This window comes from Rhea pennata, chromosome 8 (assembly GCF_028389875.1).
Source record: "Rhea pennata isolate bPtePen1 chromosome 8, bPtePen1.pri, whole genome shotgun sequence".
Taxonomy (NCBI): domain Eukaryota; kingdom Metazoa; phylum Chordata; class Aves; order Rheiformes; family Rheidae; genus Rhea; species Rhea pennata.
This window is the reverse complement of record NC_084670.1, coordinates 16,664,958-16,689,078: the sequence shown is the minus strand read 5'-3', so window position 1 is coordinate 16,689,078 and position 24,121 is coordinate 16,664,958. Positions and strand designations below refer to the sequence as shown.

Genomic DNA, 24,121 nt, shown 5'->3' with positions numbered 1-24,121 from the left:
TGACCACTTTCGGGATGATGAAGGAGATGCTTGCTGCAGCTAAGTAGCAAATTGGGCCAGTCTCTGTGAATATGACTACTGGAATAGAGTGCATTTCTCTCTGAAAATGCAGGTTGCAGGGGTGAACATGTATAAGCCGTGAAAATCTTAAACTCAACATGTCAAACAGGCTGCAGTGTTCACCCCTGGTGTTCACCCCCAATCTGCAGTTTAAGATTTTCACCGCTTATACAGTCCTGGACAGATACAGAGCAGCAGTTAATAGCCTATTTTAAAAACTTTAAAAGATACTTAATTTCTGAAACTAAAATGTTCTATTGAATCATATGTTGAACTACGTATATACAGATCTCATAAGAAAGCAAAATAAGAGGTCTGAAAAAAAGAACTGCCCACAGGTTTTAAGGTTGATAATGTTGTGCTCTATGCATCTGATGAGGAAAATACTTCTGATCCCTTTACTAGTCCTAGATCTGTTAGTACCTTCTTCTCTATTTCCAGAAATTCCATATAATCCATATTTTCTTGCTCTTCCATCTGTTCTCTGGATTTTTGTGGAGCAGTTGCTGTCTGAAGGAAAAATACGAATTAGCCAAAAATTCATTGTTAAGCTTTCAAACATGCATGTGACTCCATTGCTTTTCAGTGGATAGTATCAATGCTATCAGAAATGACTGGAAACGGTATCTTCTGGGGCTACATTAATTGAATTGCCATGTCCTTGGAAGCTGCTATTATTAAACAATTCATCAACAAATGGATAGGCAAAATCCTAATGTGAATAAAGAGTGAAAGGCTGGAATCTCTCCTATGCTTCAGGAGCAATGTTTTATAAGTAGGTTACCAGAAAGTTAAGTTTTGGAAAGAGCATTAAGTAAAAGGAAAAGTGAATTTGGAGTTGTTTAATGTCTATAGGCTCTAATGTTCTTGCAGGAGTTTTGTTTCACTAAGAGCTGAACTGGCATGAACCAGGACCATCTATTCTGTTCCTAAAAATGGTAAGTATGAAATAAGGCACTGCTAAGCTATTCTAAAGGTGCATATCCTGATTTTTTGAAAATAGCAAATGAAAGTCTGCATAGCAAAAATAGGTACATTTTAAAGATCCAAGTAAACAAAAAAAAAGTTTATCTAACTCCAAATATAACATACTGTTTTCCTTCTCTGTGCCTCCAGCTCCATTTCTATTCTTTCTTTGGCTCGAAACTCTTGTCGTTGTTCATAATATTTTAGGTACTTGACTTCTCTTTCAAAGTAATGAAGTACACTGGCATGCTATTAATACAAAGACAAACAAGGCTTGTTACAAGTACAAAAACTCAGAATTTTTCCTGATGATCCTTATGGTATTAAATGTTCATCTCTCTTGGGAATATAGATCTTTCTACAGATATTGCCAAATCATTCTCAGCAAAATAATAAAAAGGTGTGGATGGAAACCAACTGATTTTTGGATACAAATATACAAGTGGTTAAATCATTTTTATTACATTGACTCTGAGTAGATCACCCCTCAGGAACCTGCACTGAAATAATTAAGCCAGTTTTAGGATAGTGATTTAAGCAAATCAGGTCAAGAACAGGCTAAATCCTTCCTGATCCATCTTCAGGCATGCAGAAAACAAGGAAAAAAAAAATATGGTCCAGTATTAATTTGTGTATTTATCTGAGATTCTGCATATCACTTTCAGTTCATAATCTACTTACAGGAATAATTGGGAAAAATTTATAACTGGGATAGGATGGGAAGAAAATATTAGGATGTAAAAAGAACAGAATAGGTATCAGAAAAGACTGCTAGATTGGATGAGATGAAGACCCTAACTTGTCTTTGGGGAGAGGTGGTAGAGAATGACTAAAAGTGATGTGGAAATAGAGAAATGAAAAATGTTGTTTCCATTTTTTCACAGGTCCCTTCTCTACAAATAGTCCTTATTCAAAGAGAATGAACAAGTGGTAATGTTAGTAACAGTTTGCAGAATGTGCTTTAAATAAGTTAAGCCAGATCCTAAGATGTACAAATTGCATTGTGCCAAATTTATAGCAAAAATCAAGGAAACTCTGGGTCATTTTATTCACATGTCAAAAATGTTGACCTCTTTACTGTGGATTTCATGCAGCTTGGTAGCAGCAGTGGAATTCTGTCACCCCAGTCTCCTTCAGGTGCCTCCTATCTGAGCTCTGCACAGAGCCAGCTTTGCCACAGGTGGTCTCTGGGAAACATGGCCCTGGTTCATGTTGATCTCAGATTAATCATCACCCATTTTTCAGGCAGGCCTGTTTCTGTTTTGGAGGTTATAGGATACAGAGTCATGGAGATAAGTAGAAACTGTTACAAACCTCATTGCTAGAAGGGTGACTTAATGTCCAAGAGATTTCTAAAATATGCAGTACTCCAGAATCATCAGAAACAGCTAAAAAATGCTGCTTTGCTGGAAGATATTTAAGAACAAAAAACATATAAACAATCTAAATTCCAACAGTAATACATTCCCCACCTAAACATGACATGTCTGCATTTTGATAATATATAAGAACTAATCGTCTTTTAATGCAGACAGTGTAAAGGGCTACAAAGGATTCACTTTTGTTGTGGTGGTCTTTTTTTGGTTCTGTTCACTGCAGCAAAAATAAAGCCTTATTTTCTTAACAAAGGAAATTCACTTTAACTAAAAACTAAACTTTTTACTTTTTCAAGCTCAATTACTGTTTTTAAAAACAAAAATAAACATTTTGCCTTGCTTTTTCTCTTACTAATACATTCAGACTCTGATGTATGCATCTCAGTACACAGTGCAGTTACATTTGTGGAAGTAAAGTATTATATTATGTATTTATTACAGCACTTAGGTATTTTATAAGATTTAGAATGTTAATTAAGACTAAATTGTGCTTTGAAGGAATTGCATAGTATATTTTAAAAGAAATGGTATAGTATATTTTAAAAAGGTGGCATAGTAAAATGTGATCACCATCATCTTACCTGAGGCAATCCAGGGTCTGATGCAAGTGATCATTGAGATAGAGATGCTCTGGAATTGAGATGGCTCATGAGTTTTCTCCAGTAAGTCCCAAATATCTATATTTCCATCTTCTCTGCCAATGAAGAAAACTCCTGGTCTTGTTAAGGACCAGTGTCCCACAGTATATCTTACTGCTGAGCAGCTTGACTGAAGGATTGGTCCAACCTATTTTTTTTGTTTAAAAAAAAAAGACACAAAAATCAAAGAGTGTGCTCCATTCACTACTACTAACCTCCTGACATTTGACGACATTCACAATTTAAATGATCCTATTACAAAAATGATACTGGTCTCCAAATCAGTATCACCTTTTGCAGATTAAGAGGAGAAATGTGGGGGAGTAAAAAAAAAAAGCTGGTATCTAACTCCCACTCTAAGATAATCTGTCTGTTTGCTGTTAAAATCTGTGGTCTTAAGATTTTGCTAGGTGCAGCTAACCTGGATTCTTACATGACAAAACGAAAAAATATCTTTTTATTTCTTCAGCTGATGAAAAGACAGCATCCTAAATGAACAGTTCTTCAGACCTAGTTAGCATACACTGCCTTTATTCTTCGGCTTCTCTGGCACCAGAAATAATTTGTGGAGAAGCCATGGATTTACAAGGTTGGTATTAGAGAAGGCCACTTCCTTCTTTCTGTAAAAGGCAAGTTTACGAAATGCTGTTTAAAAATAGTTCTTCTGATGTGAAAAAAAGCTTTTCTTATCCAAGTTATTTCTAAATTTTTCAGGCTTTGGGATTTACCAACACTTCTGAAAATAAAGCCTCGGAGGCTCTTTTATCTCTACCAATTATGTTTTAAAGTAACTTACTGCAACACCTTCTTTCCAAATGGCAAAATTCCAGCCTCCAACACTTAGAACAATGTCTTTAAAAAATGGTGATTGCTGAACAGTATGTACGATTCCATCGTGGACAGGGTGTTTCTGAGAAGGCTTCTGACCTAACAGAATGGAAAAGACAGTTGCTTGTAATTAGTGCTTTCAGTGATAGTCTTTGTGCTGGGAGTTATGCAGGGGGATAAAAGGGGGTGCAGGATCCAGCACAGGATTTGAGGATCCTAGCCTCAACATTTTGCTTGTAATATACAGGCTTTGGAAATGCCTCAGGTGTTGTACAGGATTTAGTTACTATGAAGTGTGACTAGTGTCAATAGGCACGTAGCGATGCACCTGTGGTACTGGAGAGGGTTCTTTCTATTCTGTCATGGCAGTTAAACAGCAGGTTATTTTGAGGGCCTAATGCTGAATCCTGGTGTCATCACTGAAATAGAGTATTATATATAGAGTATTATAGCAGATGAGCAAGAGTATTAGAAAGGCAGAGTATCACTGTAAAGATTTTAAAGTTAGTAATATTTTAAGGTTTAAAAATGTATTAGGAAACTTGAACTTACTAATTAGTCTTCCTGAGTCACTATCTCTTTCCATTTTCCAGTCAGAATAAATAACTTCTCCATCCTGTGATGCCAGAAAATTCAAATAAATGCTAGTGTGAGAGCTTGGTGACGTATCTCAAACTTGCTCTTTTTAATCTGTGACTTTACTTAATTATAACCACTATTAAATATGCTCTGGGTAAATTAAAAGAAAAATTTGCAGCCAACATGACTGAAAAAGTAGTAAAATTTTTGGTCATTTTTTTCAGTTTTACATTGTCAAAACAGCTTTGCTTATTATGATATATTTAGGCAGAATTGGGTACTCTGTATTTACAGCACATACTTTGCCCTAGTATTTGCAGAAAAGGTGGCTGGAAACAAAAAGGTGGTTGAATGCAAAATGTTTCCATGTGAACTCAAAACTGGGAAAGATTTTTGAATTTTAGATCACATTTTTCATATATGCAGACAGAGGACTAGGTATAGGTAGGGCTTCCAAAACTAGAAACAAGTTACGAGGGAAATAGTAGTGAAATAACTTTTTCACCTGACATTTGAGGAAGCACAGAAAAAATACTACTAATCTTATAGGTTCTGGAAAGTACTGCTGGGTTTCCAATTCTGCTCTTGATATAAGCATTCAAGGTCTACCAAATATGAGGTTTTATTAGTGTTCTAAATAAGGAGTGAAATGCATTAAAACAGGAGTAAAAAAAAGGCATGTCCAGAGCAATTTTTTTGATTAACACCTGCAGAAAACATGCAAGTCCATACAGTTCTGAAAACTCTGCTATATAATTGTTTGGTCTTTCAAATATCTTTGATTAACATTTTGCAGTAATCTATTACTTTCACTTACTTCAGTTCCAACAAAAAAGTTGGTGGAGATATTCTCTAGCACTCTCAGAATTTTGCCTGAAGGAACACTTATCTCCATATATGGGCTTTCTTTGGAAAGTACTTCTAGTTTGTTCAGAGACTGCACTTTATTTTGGAAAAAGTATAGATACAGTTATTCATTATAAACTGAAAGTTACGTGATCAAACAATTATGGCTTAAAAAGTTCACAAATGAGAGGAATTTCAAGGAAATGAAGACAGACATGTATATACTGTGTGTGTGTGTGTATATATATATATATATGCACACACATTATATATATATATATGTGTGTGCGTGTATATATATATATATATATGTAGGTAGGTAGGTAGGTATACAGTACTGCCTTCAATGGAGCTTTGGGAAAGAGATTTTACAAGTACAAAGAGCTAATGGCAAGTGCCAAGTAAAGCAGCACTCCTGCAGGTTACCTGTTTCCCCATGAAATCTCCCTGTTAACGGAACGGCAGCAATGACAGCTATATTAGAAATGCTAGAACAGATCAATTCTCTCTGAGCTGCCAGAATGGCATTTGCTGGCATGATTTGCAACAACTCCCTCAGGCAGACAGACTCTTGTGCTATCTGTGTGTCAGCTTCCCAACTTTACAGAGGGATTAGCAATACGTCCATACCACTGAGGAACACAATGAGAACTGATCTATTATAAAGTGTGAAATACAAAATACCTCTATCCTGAGCATTACAGAAATACCTTCTATAAATACTGCTACTCTGGGAATCTTTTTCTGAAGAGATTATTTTATAGGGACTGAAAAGGAATTACTATTTCAGGAGTACAGACTAGGAGGCTTGCATGTACTATTAACTGAATCATAGCATGTTACTGTGCATACAGAACTGTTCAGTATATATATACACACACAAATATATATACATACACACACACACACAATACTTGGATAAATACCAGTACAAAATATTTTTCCCTAGACTCTTTTAGCTATTGAACATTTTGTCATGTAGCTTTCATTTTGTATATGCCAAAATATGAGATTATTAAAAACATTCTTTCCCAATAAACTGTAATAAAATATTACCTGGTGTTTTGTAATGGTAATGCTGTTCCCTTAGACTAATTTTGATAGGACTGTAGTCCACAGTGGTATCACTCTTGCACAGGTTTATCTGATCAGAACAAAAAGAGCACTTGATAACTCATTTTAACAGACCTCAAGGTACAAGACTAAATTTCTTCCTGCTGTAATTGAACAGCTGTGTTTGGTCTGCAGTGTATTCTTAATATTCCACAAATGGCTTTTGCAGCAGGCAGAGGAATGCAGATCTGCAGTATCTCTGTTTTTAACCTTTTCATTTTAGAATTTTCTCCTGTTGCTAACAGAAAACCAGTTCCAGTGAGTGATCATGCTTTTTCAAATTCTGTATCAGCTGAAGCGATGCTGAGTAGAACAGATCAGCAGCACCCTTTTTTTTTTTTAACCTAACATTATTTTTAGTATCTTTTTTTCCCCCACAAACAACCATGACCATTTTCATCAGACTTTGCTCTATTTTAGGTAATTACAGTTGACTGTGACCACACTTCACAGTTTTGAGACCCACTGGAATAGACATCACAGTGCTTGAAAAAGCTAACAGAAATATACACTATTATTGCAACTACTTTTGCACCTACTACAGTTTTTTAAGAGTGTTTATGTTAAAGGTCTTGTAAGTTAGCTTTGCAGAATATTTTTTTTGAAGCTGCAGAGGAACTTTGAAGTTCCTAATCAGAAGAAATTCACAGGAACATAGATTTTGGGGAAAAAATAAAGGGTTGGGAAGCAAACAAATAAAAATAAAATTTTATAGAGTTCTTGCCATACTTACAGTTTGGCTTGGTCCTTCTCTTCTATGTTCGTATACAGTACCTTTATGAGAGGTTTCCAGGTGAGATCTAGATGCTTAAAAGTGGCAGGAAAGTCAGGGAGCACATCAATAATTTTCTCCTCTTTAACCTTCTCAGACAAAGGTTGGACAGGAAGTTTGGTGCCTCGAACATCCCAGAATAATATTGAGCTGCATAATACCAAAGTAATTGTATAATATCATTCCCTGTTTGTTTCAAGGCCAGGTGCAATTTTCAGCATGTTTTAAAATGTTTTTTTAACATTTGTCTTCAAGTTTCATGTAGCAATAGAGAAAGACTTTGAAAAGCAAGGCAAACACTAAATACTAATTTTCTTCCTTTGCATATGATGGCTTGTATTCATTCATTTATCATTTCATTGTTTTTTAACTATACCAAAGCAGCTAAATAGCATTCGTTCAGCTTGCTTATGGAAAGTTGACAACTACCTAGATGAATTCCCTTGCCTGTGAACAGTACAATTACTTGGGTTCTCTGCAGTTGGTTATGGAGCTGTTATACAGCTGAAATCCACTCTCAGACCAGAGCCCAAGAGTGAGTGTTTTAAGACTCCACTGGGCCCAACTTACTGTAATAGCAGCCACAGCCTGAGGCAGCCTGGAAATGTAGGAAATGCCATCTTAAACTATTTAATTCAATATCCTGTCTCTGACTGTGCCAAGTACCAGGAGCTCAAAGAAATGGACTGAAACTGGTAGCATGTAATCTAGCCAGCCAAATTGATCTCATACCTAATTTTTGTATGTGCTAATTTATTTGCTTATATTTAAAGCAAACAGTCCCACTTGCTTAAATTTGTAATCTTACTGGAGCTTCCAGCCTCCTAATTGTTCATGTTGCTCTGCTCTGGACATTCATTCACACAGCTGATATAGACAATTATATATTTTCTTAATAGTTCATTGCTAACATTGCTTTTTCTTTTCTGTCAAGTGTTGCGCAGAGACCCATGCTCTTCATGAACCACATTACAGTGACTCCCCTGCCTTATTTGGAATTAATACTTTGGAGCCCTGCTGTGTGAGTAGTTTAACATAGTTTCTTCGTTTCTTTCATTCCATTGCAAATTTATTGACAATTGTATTTGCAATCATTCTTTTAACTTATTGAATTGTTTGAAGTTTTCTGTTTCTAATTAAGAAAAACAACTTTGCATCATCAAATTTTGCCTTTCCTATTCTGACTCTCCTCTTGATGCAATTGGTAGATATAGCTATGATTCAGACCAGCCATGCAGCTCTGAAGCCATAAGCCTTTTGTCATCATGAAAACTGAATATTTATTTTTACTTTTTGAATTATGACCCTTTACAAGTCTTTCACACAGGACATATTTGCTTGTTAGCTTCATAACTATTTAGTCTAGAAAAGAGAAGAATCATACAGAATAATGTCGCCAGCTAACTCTCCTAATCTGAAAAAAGTTTACAATATTTCTGTGGCCTTAGTCTTTAATAGCTTTTTGTGCAAGAGTCACATAATGAATATAAATGTGATGGTATGGCTGTCCAGGCCAGAATATGTGTGGTCAACATCCTTCCTAAGGTGCATCTAGAATACAAACTCAAACAAAATTGTTTGGCTAATGAACCGCTAATGTCATCACTGTAAGCAGCTTAAATGGCCAAGACCTTTGTGTGATTGTCTTCAGCATACATGATTTCTGCTGTTCAGGAATAGCTTGGCAGGAATCCAGAAATATGCTAGTTAAATCAGAATATGATAGAACAATAGGTGTACAGAAAGAATAAGTTGCATTTAAGAAGCTTTCCAAAGGAACTTGGAAGATGTCTTGTTGAATATGTAATGTATATACCAGTCAGGGGAGCAGGTTACAAGCTGCACACAAATTTCAGCTCTGTTTTCAAAAGTAGCACCCATTCTGTTGACCTAAAAGTAATAGTAATAATAGTTAAAGGGGAAAATGAAAATGAGAGCTGAAAACTATTGTCAGCTAAGCAACTACTTCAACATACATAAAATAGACTTTTAGAAATTAAGTCACTGTTTCTGCTTGTGTAAAGTTTGAAAATCTGAATTTACCAAATAGTAGATTTAAAAACCTAGTCAAGGTATTTTAAAATGTACTTCAAGTGAATTGATTTCCACTGTGCCTGCTAAACTCCTAAAATTCTAGATCAAGTTAGCAGGATAAGTACTTACTGGCACTCCTGAAAATCAGGCCCTTACTATGTTGCCAGATTTGTAACATTTTTTATCCTGCTTAAACTGCAAATCCTGGAGGAATTAATCTCAAGCAGTTAATAGTGAGAGTGATACACCTTTGCCAAGTTTACACAGTAGATCAGCTCTCAAAATTTATCATTTGGAATTCTATTCTCTAGGCTCTACTGTGGTGTTGTAGTAGTACCTTCAAAAAATATTATTAACAGTTTAGTTTGTGTACATAGGGTTCTCCAGGTTTTACAGTAACTATCATTCCTAAGCAGTCATTGTTTTAGACCAAATTTACTGTTTAATTTATTCAGGAAAATAAAAGGTACGTATATACCATGAATGTGGGAGAGAACAGCTAATGACGGGCTATGCCCTGATAAAACATAATCTCTATTTATGCAAAATATGTTTATTTTTGGTTAAAACTGTATTTATCAACCTTACAAAGTTTCAGCCACACTTTTTAGAGCAAATTCTACTCTAGTCTCACTAATGAGCACCCACCTGGAGTCAGTGTTATTCTCACAATCAGGCCAAGGTGGATTAGGATCTGCATATAATTTTGCTTACTTTTTAATGTTACGTAATAATAAACTACAGCTATTGGGAACTGTGTCATAAAAACTGCACTGCTATGAAAAGGCCAACACATATCCCAAATGTGTTTATATAACAAAAAATATCTCCTAATACACATTGCTAAATATGACAAAGTAATTCCTTTATCAGTGTTCTTTATCAAGTACAGTTTTTCTGTTTTTCTTTGGCAAAAAATAGTAATAATAATAAAAGAGCATTCTGCTGTCTAAGACTTTTCTTTGTTTTACAACATCTGGTACCAATTAGTGTCCATGGCTACCACTGCAACATAATTTAATAATGAACAGTTTTATCAGCTTTCTTTTTGTCATACATATGCACCCTTTCCCTCACTTTTCTGGTGATGTTGCTAAGGACTGTAATATCTATGAAGTCTTAAAAATTTGGTTCCAAAGGCATAAGCTTTCTATAGATGTCATTTTTCTTCTTCCTTTTTTTTTTTTTTTTTTTTGAGCTTAATCTGCTTTTCCATTGTCATTATTTTACCTATAATTATCTTTGCATTTTAAATTGATTTGGGCAAATTGCAGCAGTTTGGTTGCAAATGAGCAAAATCTTGGACCCTTTAACTGTATAGACCCTACATATCATGAAGCTTTAAAAATATGACAAAATATAATTTGGGGGTTCATAACATGTAGGTGAATTAAGGTAATTACTATAACACCATTCTTATTTGTCTCAATTCTTAGTGGCTGACTAGATTATCCACAGTAGAAATTCAACATATTTTAGATATAGAAGATTGACTGTAATAGTGAAATTATGAGTAAAGCTACAGAAATCTTCTACAGTACCATACAGCACAGTTGTAAAGCTCAGTAAACAGAACAAGTGGTCTGAAATTACTTAACATTTTAAAATGCAGTCAGAAATAATGAGGTCTATTACAAGGAATTTAATCTTTTATATTTTATCGTGATTTACAGTATGATTTCTGAAGTAGTAGATTAGGAAACAGTAAAAAAAAATTTTTAACTCACCTCAAAATAATCTGGCAGCCACTGTATATCTGTTATTATTGTTTTATGGCTATATTCTATGGAAGACACTGCACAGTATCTCACTAAAGGAGGCTCTGTACCACTCTGCTGAGCTTGTATAAATGATGGCTAGAAATGTTTTAAAAGAAGATATTTTAGTGTATTTTCAAAATGCAGTAGTAAACCTGTTGAGGAGGAAAGGTTACTTTTGCATACTGTTAATGCTTCCTCACGTATCTTAGATTAGTCTATAAAACTTTCTAGGGGTCTAATACAGAGCCCTTTGGAAAAATGGAAAGCTCCAAAATATGGATATGAAGCTCTAAAAATAATTCCAGCATGCCTCCACAAGTGCATATCCACTTAGGTTATTACTTCCTCCTTTGCTCTTAGGTCTCTCTTCTGCTTACCCACTTGGTATTCCCTTTCCACTGAAATCCTCTTCTCATCTTCCAAGCTGCCTTCTTTCTGTCCATACACTTCCATAATCATTTTCTGTATTACTTTTAACAATAAATGCTACATGTAAAGCTATTAAGCTGGACTGTTCAGGTAGAGATTATATTTCAATAATGTGTTTATTTCATTAACTCATCAGTCTGCATATAATCTTACCTATTCTCTCATTGCAAAGATTACCTATTCCTATATTTTGAGCTGGGATCTCTTCACCTATTTTTACACACTAATTTATATTCTAACTTTCCTTCCCACCCGTCGTATCAGACATATAGTTGTACAGCTATAGATTTAGAATAGAAGCATTCACCAAATTAACAGCGGTCTTTTTGATTGCACCAGCACTAGCTTTTGCATTTTGCAGCTTTTCTTCATATTGAGAAATATCCCACAGCACAACCTGGAATGAGAAATGAGTATCATTATCAATTATTTCATTCTTTGTATTTTCATTATAAATGTACTTTTCAAATATAATTAGTTTCTTGAGGGAAAAAAAAAGCTACTTCACTTTCTGTACCAGAATTTATAAGGTCTTTTAAGGTAGATTCTTCAGTCTGATGAAATCAGTTAAAATGTTACACCTAACCAAACAAAATCAGAATTTCTGTACCACTTAACCTATTTATCAGTAATACAGAGAATCACTTTACAGTAATGGCTCAACTATAGAGTAATCAAAGATAACTTATTAGCAGTACAAGATCACAGAATTTCCACAATTTATTTTACACTGAAAATACAAAGAAATATGCATTCTTCATCTTTTTCATAAATGGACCATTATCTGATAGAACTGGAAGGAACTAGAAAGAAAACCTCCCTATTCATTGAAATTTCTTAATCCTATTACCAGCGTTGTTCTGAATTCTTGGGTCTCTGAAATCTTGTGGCACGACGGCTTAGCTATTTGTTGAGTACCTTTACCCTTACCTTTGCTACTATGAGATAATACAGAAAGTTATATCTAATTTTATTCTTTAAGAGGGAATAAACACCTGGCCATTGATACAGCCACCAGCAATGATATTTGGATCACTTGGGCTGAACTGAAAGCAGTAAATGTCTTCAGGACACTCCAACATTAACTAGAAAGAAGAAAAACAAAATAGTTGAGAAAGTAGAATTCCACTGATTATTCTCTTGTTATTTGGCACTTGGAATATTAAAAAATCCTAATTAAATACCTGAGGGTGGAGAGGATCAGAGAAACTCCAGAAAAGAATTACTGATTTCTGCAACAATAATTTACCAGAAAGATCAACTCGTTCTTCATAAGAAAGCCTCTCTGTTGCTGACTCCGCTATAATCCCTGATTATGAGGAGAAAAAAAAAAAATTTCAAGAGAAAATTTAAGACACACACACACACACACACACACACACACAAAAGAAAGGCTAAGCTCAACTGTCAACCTACTATTATTTGTTCTAAGTGACTAAAGCTTTTCAATACAGTCCAAAGAACAAGAAAAAATATGTACTTATATATTTTTTTAAAAAAGATCAACTCTTAGGTCATCATTTTTATTAGTTAAGATTCAACTATTTATGAATGAATTGTGAAGAGAAGGATCAGTGCAGAATTGAATTCCTTAATGGTATAACACTGAACTTGAAATGATGTGACACAGAATATAGTCTTGGCTACCCATCATGAAATCAAATCTTTTTGTAGCTAGTTATATTTCCCCTGGAGGCTGCAACGTTGGCTATTAGTGTGCTGTGCAGCTATTTATCTAGAACTCAACTGTGCCTTTAAACATGGCTGCAGAGAGCAGTAATGCAGGATAGGGAGCAGGAGGAGACATTGTATATGCCTTTGGATGCTCCCTGGCCCCACTGTGTGGAGCCACATCCCATTGTGGCCTGCACTACTCCTCGCCAGCGTTAGGTGTGCTCCAAGGGCCAGCTGTGGGGAGAAGGAAGGTAAGCAGCACCACCAAACCGAAGCCTCTAGCACAGCTGCAGCCCCACTTAAACAGGCCTCATAAGGGAGACGTTTTCCTCTCTTAAAAAATCTCCAGCTATACACTATTTCGAGGTACCCGTGGCCCACATTGTTTGGCCTTTTTGAATTCTGCAAAGGATTGGTGTGTATCATTTTTTCCCTTCATCTCAAACCAACAATTTAAACATACTAACTCAGTTTTGATTGTTTTCTTTTCAATTTGAAGACTTAACTTCAAGAAGGATGCACATATTATAGCTGTAATGTAATACATGTATTTTAATTGCATTACCATAAATGGTTGGGTGCCAGCAAACACAGCTAATGGTTCTATCCTTGAGATAGTGCAGATCTGTAAACGATTGGTATTCTTTAAGATAAACATCTGACTTGCCACCATAGCTGCTTTCATCTTCTGCTAGGGCTTTCCAGTCATCAAAAAAAACATTCATAATTTCATTCTGCTGCAATGCAATCTCTGTTCTGTTTCGTGAAAAGAACAGTTAACACTTTCAAGAATTCAAATGTGACTACTCGGTTGTAGAATCATACATATTTCAATAGAGAGAACTTTTTTTTTTTACACAGAATTACTAACATACTATTAACAAAGGAAGTATGAATTCCTCAGTGACAGATCACAAACGTAAGGACAACCTTCTCTTTTAAAAAATAAATTTTGCTACACAATACGACTAATTGTATCAATAATTTGACTCCAGTTTGATTTGGATCAAGTAATTGAAGCTTACTATCCAGTTCTTGTATGAAAAGTGTCAGTAACTGGGACTCCTCCCATGACTAAAGGCTGCAGGACAGTACCTATGTTCCTCTGCATCAGCCTCTACTTGAGGGAGCAAAATGGCTGAAAAATCAGCTTGTTTGCAAAGATGCATCACTATTAAGTGTAGGGGCTCTATACCTATTTAAACCAACATGCACTTTAATATGGTATGAATTTCATGTTTTTATTTTAAAAAAGTGTTAAATTTTAGAATAATAAGCAAGGCAGATGGGACAAAAAATATATACATATATATATATAGAAACAAAAGATTTTCAATATTAGACCAGATCAGTGATTCACCCAGGCCAGCTTTCTGTCTCCAGCAGCTTGTATTTTATATCATTTTAGGTAGCCTTTAATATACATTGGTGCAGTAGTTTTACCTTAAAAGTACTGATGTAATAAATTCTCTCAGCTTTTTGGATGACAGGCTTTCTTCTTTCTCTTCCTCTGAGAACTCTCTAGGAAAATACTGCGTGGCTGCATTTTTTGGATAAGTCCTAACCAATCAGAATAAATTTGAACATGAGTAAATATATAAAATATTTTGAAGAAAAAAATAGCTTTTAATTTTAATTTCTTTCTTAAAAAATAAGTATATTCAGTTTTTCTAGAACCTGTCTACAGAAGAGCAAGAGAAGAAAGATGCAAAGTATCCAATTCTGCTCTCTTAATCAATTTGCAACTGAATAGCTCCAGAGGAGTTGGGTTAATTTACATAACTTTACATGAGATCAGATATAGCATATAGGTGAATAAATAAGATAAACTGGTAAATATTTCTGACACTTACCATTTTGTCTGAGTACTATTTTCTCTTACTTTTGGAACTATTTGTGCACCCACATCTTTTTCAAGCAATTTAATGCTGAAAGTTTTGTCTTGATAGGAAGTACATTCAATGTAACTGTCTTTTACACTTGAAGCATTCTTATCAGTAAATGTAACTGGTGCACCAAACTTTCTGCGTGCTCGAGAAATCAAATATTTAATCTGGAAAAATATACATATTTCTGAAATTAGCAGAGGAGAAAGGTTTTGGAAGGTCAATTCTATAAAATGGCAATATTCATATAATTGCAGAACCGGTTCTGTGGATGACTTTGTGCTGAGTTTAGTAATATTTCTACATTTTGGAATTTTGAAATTCTCTTATATGTTCAAATCACCTATATACAGAACAGAAGATATACTTGTATTTCCAAAACAAATAAGTTGCCTTTTGCAATTGCTGCTAGTGTGATAATTATAAATTCTAATTTATGCAATATCAAAACTGCTCCTTTGTCTAAAGGCTTGATTGACACAAGGATATATGTAACGCTGAGTTTGGCTCAGCCAGGGGCTGAGGGCTTCCAGGACCTATCTTTTCAGCACTTTCCTGCTTAGTACAATTCTCAACTTTGGATGAGGTACTTTGACTTCCCTTGCAGTGCCTAGGGAAAGGAAGGCATACAGAAAAAAGCCCACAAAAATTAGTATGTGAGAACTATAGTGAGAACTAGGAAAGGAGGAAGAATGTAACTTAAGTTCTGCCCTTAAAGAGAGGTAGTTTGATTCCAGGCTGTATGGAAGTATTTCTTTGCCTTGGCTTCATAGCCAGGTACTTTTTTTTGCAGAGCCACCCACAAAACTGGAGCAAAATATGGGCTTTTATGTGACAGTCCAGCTATTATAATGCTCCCAAATTTATACTTAATATAAAATACTTAAAATTCCCTAAGTTGAAGTAGGGAGCAAAATTTTGAGGCCTTAATGCTTTCCTCTCTGCCTCCAAACCAGCAGGCTACGTACTTACCTGCGTCCAGAAATGGGGGAAATTATGACAGGACAAGGATAAGGAGGTGAATCAAGACATGGATGAAGAAGATGAGAAGGTGGGAAAGGAGGGAAGAGGGCAATGGCAGATTTTAATTGCTGGATTTGTCATGTGAAAGAGTATCATTGCTGCCTCAAACTCCATTTCATACAAAGCCTGGTTAACAGGATTGCTCTGAGAATACAACTGAATGGACCTTGCCATCATGGCAGAACAGAGAATACTTGGACTGTGAACGTGACTTAAATTTAGTGTGTGTGAAAATTAGCCTCAGAACACTTGGACATGTTTTTAAGTATAAGCAATATGTCCAGATGCTGAGAACTATCAAAATTTTGGCCATGTTCCCTGAGCAGAGAGTAAGGTAATGAGTAAAATTTGCTCTTGTACAGTTAAATGCTCACAGACTCCAAATGCATCACAAGATAGATGACAGCTGTGAGTGGATCTACTTTTTTGACTAAAATTTTTTGAAGTATAATATTTAGATGTAGTTAATTATCTATGCCCTTTTGTAAAGTCAGCTTTTAATAGTGATAATTGGTATAATTTACTCTAAGGTTGAGAGCCCTTATAAGTTTTAAGTACTATTTAAATACAATCCATACAATGAAACAAATTTCATTGGGCTACATGGAAATAGAACTAGGTCTTCAGATTATAATCACAGTGATTCAATTTATAATCTGTCCAGATAGTAAACTGAGCAAAAGTGGCAGAGACAGTTAATGACCAAAGATCATCAGGACTCTTATCTTACAGCTTAAAAAGTAAATACATTCCACACAGTCTCACATGCTTTATTTACAAGATTGAAAGGGAACAGTCATAAAAAAAAAGAAAAAATGTTTCAAGCAAAACTACAGTGGCAACTTTCAATTTTCTGGCTTTTAAGGAAACTATTTTAAGATTGTTTTTATGATATACATTTAATTAGGTAGCATCCAATGATTCTGACCTTTGAAACAGTGTCTTTAACAGATTCTTCTTCAACTTCCTTTTCACTGCCAAGAGAAACCCAAGGTTTGCGGATAGGAGGCTTATAAACATACTCTTCTAGTGTTCCCTCTTTGTTTTCTTCATCGTCCTTTTCTTCTTCTTTTGCAGCTTCTGGAGGCTAAGACATCAAACAATGGAAAACACTGCTTGTTCAAAAATTTGTTATTGAAATGTAAGTATGAGTTAGAAGCTCAGCTTTCAATCATAATGCACATAGCCTTTACTGTGTGACAATGTAATAAACTCAGTTGTATCCAAGGGCACAGTTAGGTCCCATTCAGCCATCTGTGCCTTAGAATTTTCCAATAAATATTACACATTTAATTTCTAAATACTAGAGAGATACTATAGTCTTGAAATAAAATCACTATTATATTTTAAAAAATTATAGTGATTTCCAAATTAGGCTTTCCTATCTTGGAATTACAATTTGCTTTTCTATTAATTATTACATTATTACTTCCCCTGATACTCAGTGGCAGTCACGTTAAAAAATTCCCATAAACCCTCTTTTATGATACACTGAACAAGGGGAACCCTTTTTGTATCTGGAGTTATTTAGAATTCAAAAACATTTTTAAGTATGAGTTGAAGAACATACATGTACCTATTATGAAAAATACGTATACTGCTACTTTGAAGGTGCCCACTACATTGTAATCTCTTAATTGTATTTCTTGCTTGGAAACCTGGGTGCTGGCAGAAGGAATTATCCATTATGACAAAAATGCAACAAAGGGTTATAATGGTCCCTCTGAAGGAAAATACAAAAGTTCATTTTAGTTTTTCTCTGAAAAAAAGAGCATTTTTACTGTAATACATGTATTTTTCATGGTTGTATTAACTTCAGAGAAATATTCTGGCATGCCAAGCACATCAGATGCTTATGAATACAACACCAATTCTGAACAACATATCTGAGACAAGATTCTGAAATATTTTTAGAGAGAATAAGGCTTTGGATTTCCTTACCTTCAGAAGGTTTTCCTTGGCTTCCTCGGTAGCAACAAGATAAAAGTTCTGTCCATATTGCAATTCTGCATCAAAAACTACCAGAAGTTCTTCCCCTGGATATTCCTATTTCAGTTAAAACAATTAATGGAAAATTGAAAACAAGTAACATACAAAAAACACAAGCCTGTTACTAGCAAAGCTATCACTAACATCATTGCGTAAAATCAGCAGCAATGGTCTTCACTGAGAATTTGCCATGCTAATTTAAAAGGATAGATAGACTTTATTTTGTAATAAAAGTAACTGCATGATAAAATAGCAGTCATTTTTCATAAACAGACTTAAACAGAAAAGAAACTGTTTTTTACAGGTTCTCAATAAGTAGGCCACAAATCATGGAAAGCCCAAATATGTCAACCTCTGCAAGTTCACAGAATTAAAACTAGTAACATTTATGTTACTTTTAGCATATTTCAATCTAATGTTGGTAAAAAGGTGCATGATGAGCCATGAGAAACTTCTAGAGGTGACAATGGTGCATGACCTATTTCCTTTGGATATTGCAGCACTGGTGTTTACAAAGGGTCAAACAAGAACAGACCTTACCATTAAAAGTATGTATGCTCTTAAAGTAGGAATGAAATATACTACATACTAGGACAACTTTTTTGACAGGGTGGAAATCAGAAACTGCTGCTCTTGTTTTCAGGTCCTCAATGATGTCCTCTTTTTTAATAAGTTTGAAACGGTTTTCTTCTGTGACATCTTCATCAACTCGGCAATTAAAGATTTCTTGGGTCTGTGTAGTAAAAACTAGGGGAAAGATTTCTGGGTGGCCTATGAAAGAAAAGCACAATTGCATGACAAATGAATTCAGTGTGTTATTTAAATATAAACATGGAGTTTAATAATAATCTCTGAATTATTGTTTGAATTTCCTAGCAGAATGTCTTGGGATCTCTGGGCTCATAGTTTTTGGTATGTGGGGAGGCAGGGAGCACAAATTATACTAATTTTGTTTATCTTTGGAAAGATGCTACCTCACATCTTTCGCTTAATGAATTTATATTATTTCTAAAAAAAAGGCTTTCATTAAAAAAAAAAAGGAAAAAGAAATCTGAATTCTTAGGTAAAGGAAAATGAAAAGAAACCACACCAGCTCTGGCAAGAATGCCAGATTAGGTGCAGAGAGGGACTGTTTTTGTGATAATAGTTGTCTGCCATTATTTGTGATAATTTCTGTCTGTCTTGTTTTATTCTATTTGTGATAATTTCTGTCTTGTTTTATTCTATTTTCTTTGTTTACTTGATGCATTTAATGTGTTATCTGAATTCATAGCACCTGTAGCATTTCTCTTCTGTATCTTGAATTGAAGTGGATATATCTAAAATGATGATATTGACCAGCTGGCTATGCATGTTTTGAGAAGCCATCTCTAACCTAAGGCATCTAGAACTGACAAAACAATAAATCCTTCTTAATCTCTATCATCCAGGAAGCTAAATCTCTGCAAAAGCCTAATACATAATGTTCAATGAATCTGACATTTATCCTTTAAACCCTTTCAGTGCTGTTCCTCCACCGCATCCGCTCTGCCATAATCATCCACTAAAATTAATGAAATGCTAAGATACCGTGGGTGCACCCTGCAGTATTCCAAGTATGTTTACTTGGCATTCATTAGTTATTTTGTAGCATACAGAAAATAGGCATGTGCAGTTTATTAGTATTTTCCCTTTGCAAGTTGTAGTCAATATTGCACTGCTTTCTTTTTTGATGTCTCACAGATTGCCAGGATTTCTGTGATTTACAGGATGCTGGATGTTTCCAAGAATCACAGCATCACAGAAATGCTGGTTGGGAAGGACCTCTGAGGCCACTTGGTCCAACCTCACTATTGGTAAGACTAGACCAAGTCAGCTCTGGTTTGTCTTCTTGACATCTAATTCCTGTAGCTAATGAGTCCAAAACTTGGATCCTTCTTAAGTTTATCAATTTGGCTGTAAGACTACACTGAGAAAAAGTGTTTAATCTAGGGTGATTTAAAACACTCCTTTAAGAAACTAAAAAGTTGATCTGGTCCCAGGTCCCAGTAGCCAAGGGCATGACACATCCCTCATTAGGAAGTCATTAGAAAACAGACTGAAACTCTAATACAAGTCTCAACAATAGAGGTATGTTTTACATGTCAATATACTGGCACTGCAAATCACATTTACTTTTTAAAGTGCGTAAATATCCAGTACTGTGAGGTGAAGCAGTCCCCATTCCTTATAGTGGAGTACCTTCTATCCGAAGCATGACTAAGAAGGCATCCTCTTTGCCAACTATGCTCTTACAAGCCAAGAGAATAGAAACCTTAGAGCTGTGCCCCAAACATGACTTGTCATGACTTTCATCCTCTGCCATTCACAGATGGCCCACAGTTGGTTTATATGGTTAGTGCAACTGAGAGAGCCAGAACCAAAAGAAAATTTATAAACCTAACTTCCCAACTCTTACAACAGTTTTTGATGACCTTGTGTGAAATTTTTTCAAATATTCCTATGGCTAAAGTAAAACTGAAAAATCCGATTTTTTTTATTTGATACATCAAAGATTCTAACCAGGAGTAATTGCTTTTCAAGAAGCTTGTTTGATAGATTGCTTTTACTCAGATGAATATGGTTTTGTCCACAAATGTTGATGTTACAAAATTTTCTCAGATAGATGCAGTTTCCAATATTAAATGAAACAATTCAAGCATGCAATAAAGCTAAGGAAAATATAATAGCATTAGGGGAGAGGACAGAGTAGGACGCACGACCTAAATGATGTTTTCTTCACTGCTCAATTTTTGTAAATCCAATTTAAAAACAAAGTGAAAGCAGAATTGAAATGAGCATCTTTCAGTCTAAAAGGTTCTATATTATAACAAAAGGAACTGATACTGGAATTCTTATTAATATGAATATTTTTATTGAATGCTGCTTTTTCCAGTAAAAAGTGTAGCATCTAGTAAAAGGCTTCACTTTGTGTTATACTAGTAAATTGTATTTATATCATTTGTAACAGTCCACAGCTCTTACTTTGTACTATCATTCCTTCACAAAGGGACAAAAAGCTCTAAGACAACTTACGCTAAGGAGCCGACATGCATAAAGTTTAAATCCTGCACAAACAGTATCTGTATAGTAGGATTTTTTTTTTTTTTTTGCTGTTTCTAAAAATTATGCATTAATACAAATCTAACTTTTTTGCCACTAGGTGGAGGTAAAATTCTCTCTTAAAGCCAGTACTAATTATTTCTAGGATCATCATAAATATGATTTTAAAAGTAACACTTTTGTCATCTGAGGGATCACTTCTTGTCCATTTCCATTATTTGCAGCCTCCCCGTTTGGATTAACCTAATTAGAGAGTGCAATTTTCACTCAGGCAAGAGCGATTTGTGTTTTCTTTAAAAATTACCTGGTTTGTATATTCCTCGTTTGCCACATTATTGCTTTTAGCAACAAAAGCTACCCCATTAAAAGCTAGTTAAGAAGATAACACTTTGAGCTGTTTTTGTAAATTGTATATAAATTTTACATTGATGTCAATGTAAATTATATATTATACATAAGGATAAATTGCAAAAATCAGGTCAGACAAAAAGCCTAACTGGAAATGTGAAGAAACATTTTAAAAATGCTGTTTAAGGTAAAGCAATGTATTTCAATTCCGATAATTTCATATTTTATCTCAACTTTGGCCACACTTAAAATAAAACCACATTTTTCTTGCTGATAACGGGCAAGAAGCATTTGATATCTTGTGGCAGATGTTATTTTGTTCTACAAAGTGCCATCCCACTGAATCAATGTGTATTGGATATATACGATTAAAAAACAAATCATCTACGTTTTCTTATCAGCTTTAACAATGGTTTGACAAAGACCAAAGAAAAATTTTAAATGAGAGAAGTATTTCAAAGTTTTCTTTCAATTGTTTAACTATTACTAAATGCAAGCAATCCTATAATTCTGTTGTAATGATCTTTATTTCCCCTCATCCCAGTTCCTCTACAAAACTATTACTATAAACCCAAATCATCATAGCACTTACCTATACTAGCCATAGATAGATTAACTTCTTCATCTTTTTTATCTGAAATAAACAACATGATTTTAAATCAGTAATTTTTCTTCCTAACAAACTAACTGTCAATATACAATCCTTTCCTTGTCAGGAGAGTGTTTCAAATATTTATATATATTTAAAACTGATCTGTGAAGAGGAAAAAATATTCTGTTCAAGTTTAATGCAAGAAAAGAGTGAACCCTTGTAAAATAAAGCGTGTACGTTAAGAACGTGCTAGAATTTCTCTGAAACTACAGAGATTTAAAACTCATTTATGTTGTGAGCAGATGCTGAACATAAGAACTCTCATTTCGTGGAGCGCACTGCAGTTTCTGTGCTTTGAAGAGTGCAATTGACTGTTACCTAATAGCATCTGCCTGGGGCACTTACTTACCATGCAAAATGTGTCATGTGAAGAGGTGATAAATGGACAGGGCTCAGTAACATACAGTAGCAGAACTGACAGTTGTGCAGAAGGGAGCAGCTGTTACGCCTTTCTGACAGTGGCGGGCTTGGTCGGGATGGCAGGGAGCTGCAGGAGTCATGCATGCTCCAGCCCCTGAGAGAGGGTCTGCAAACTCCACAGTGAGGTAGGATAGGAGGAGATCAACACTGAGGTGTGGAGTGCTCTCTGCAGCACAACAGCTATTAATCAACTAGAACGAAAAGAGACACCAGGCTTCAGGGAAGTGGCTGCCACTGTAGGGGAAGGAGAGGGAACAGCAAGAGTATATTCTTGCCCTTTCTGTGAATGTGCATGAATAATTGGAAAAAATATATATAGCAAAGCTGCATTAGCTTACACTTCATTAACTATGATTTATAAATGGCACAACTGAGGCAGTATCTCATCATGTCTCATAAAAATGTAATAAAATGCACTGCAATTAAATTGTGAGGTTTGTTTTCAAAATCTGCCACTGACCTTCCTAGTGCGATCGTGATCACCTAAACTCCTGCTCCTGGGGATACCTCTCTGTGTCTGATGCTCAGCTCCCTTGACTAAGTTAATTTTTGAATCTCCTCACACTTACCAACTCCCCATTCATATTCTTTCCATATACCACAAACTATTAAATTTAAATTACCAAGAAAAAGTGTAAATATATAATGTAGCTTTGTTATGTTCCGTGTATTGGTTACAAAATCACAATCAGTAATCACAGATCTCTCAGTTTATATAAAGAAGCATATTCTAATTTTTCTTACATTTAATTAAATATTTGAGGCAAAAATATCACGGTATCTGTCATGTGAAACCAGATCACTGCTTCATTACTGCAATATTGTACATACCGATCTGTTTTCGTTTTCCTTTGGAGGATTCCTTAGCTTTGTTTTCATCTTTCTGTTTCTTTGCTGAGCCTTTTGGACTTTTTAAGGAGGGCTTGCTGGATATGAGATTTTTTGACATTTTTTCAGACTTCTTCCTAAAAATATAGATATCATCAATGAGTTGTAAACATAGTATAATGCACCTAGCATACATGAAAATTGGGCCCACAACTTTCTGTAGTTCATCATTAAAATATTATTTTCATCTAAAGCCAGAGGTATGCTGCAGAATTTTAACTCCCAAACTTAATCTAATTAGATAGGCTATGTAACATATGGAAGCACTCCTCATATCCAAGGTGATTAAGCATGATTTGATAATCCAAAACAGTGAAAGTTTTAAATAAGATAGATTACTTGAAAAAAAAAATCTAAGAACCTGAGCTACTGTATAAAGAGTAGATGTGAAAATTCTGTAGTTGTAAATATTTGCCGCATGCAAATACTCAATGCAGCCTGCCAGCTGTGCAGACTGGACAGGACCCCACCACAAAATACAGCTCCAGCACCATCATGTGGAAGATAAACGTGTAGCATCCAATGAAACAACTAAATAGGAATGGTCCAAATTTTGTTACGGAGAGTACTGAAATTCTTTTGGTATTATTGTAGAATACCTAGATGCATAACTAGGACACGAGATTCTTGGTCTCTGCCGCAAGCTTCTCTAGGGACATGACCCTTCCCTCCTCCTCTCCCATGTCCCCTACTCTTTTTGTGAAGACTATAAGCAGACTGGGAGAGGAGCCTCCCGTTTAAAATCTACAATGCACTTAC

General features: G+C 35.0%; 1 protein-coding gene across 1 annotated transcript; it reads right to left on the bottom strand.

Moving 5' to 3' along the window:
- Positions 1 to 397: 397 nt before the first annotated feature.
- Positions 398 to 23,423, bottom strand: DNAI3 (dynein axonemal intermediate chain 3). The gene is made up of 23 exons (XM_062581411.1): positions 23,354 to 23,423; positions 23,306 to 23,317; positions 21,995 to 22,021; positions 18,563 to 18,744; positions 17,926 to 18,030; positions 16,913 to 17,071; positions 14,929 to 15,128; positions 14,519 to 14,635; positions 13,641 to 13,831; positions 12,586 to 12,710; positions 12,397 to 12,486; positions 11,718 to 11,798; positions 10,940 to 11,068; positions 8,995 to 9,068; positions 7,181 to 7,328; positions 6,350 to 6,437; positions 5,265 to 5,389; positions 4,421 to 4,484; positions 3,837 to 3,967; positions 2,984 to 3,188; positions 2,341 to 2,432; positions 1,153 to 1,275; positions 398 to 570 (listed from the first exon to the last, which is right to left on the bottom strand). Exons 1-23 carry the CDS (start codon positions 23,421 to 23,423, stop codon positions 424 to 426), a joined length of 2,685 nt encoding a protein of 894 aa, XP_062437395.1. The 3' UTR covers positions 398 to 423.
- Between the last annotated feature and the right edge of the window lie 698 nt (positions 23,424 to 24,121).

Bases quoted from the DNA above. Each gene is read 5' to 3' on its own strand.
- DNAI3 (XM_062581411.1), bottom strand. From the start codon at position 23,423: ATGTCAAAAAATCTCATATCCAGCAAGCCCTCCTTAAAAAGTCCAAAA. The intron at 13,832-14,518 runs GTAAAACTACTG...TTCACGAAACAG, and splicing joins ATTACATCAGTACTTTTAAG to AACAGAGATTGCATTGCAGC. The intron at 1,276-2,340 runs GTTTGTAACAGT...TTGTATTAATAG, and splicing joins GTCACCCTTCTAGCAATGAG to CATGCCAGTGTACTTCATTA.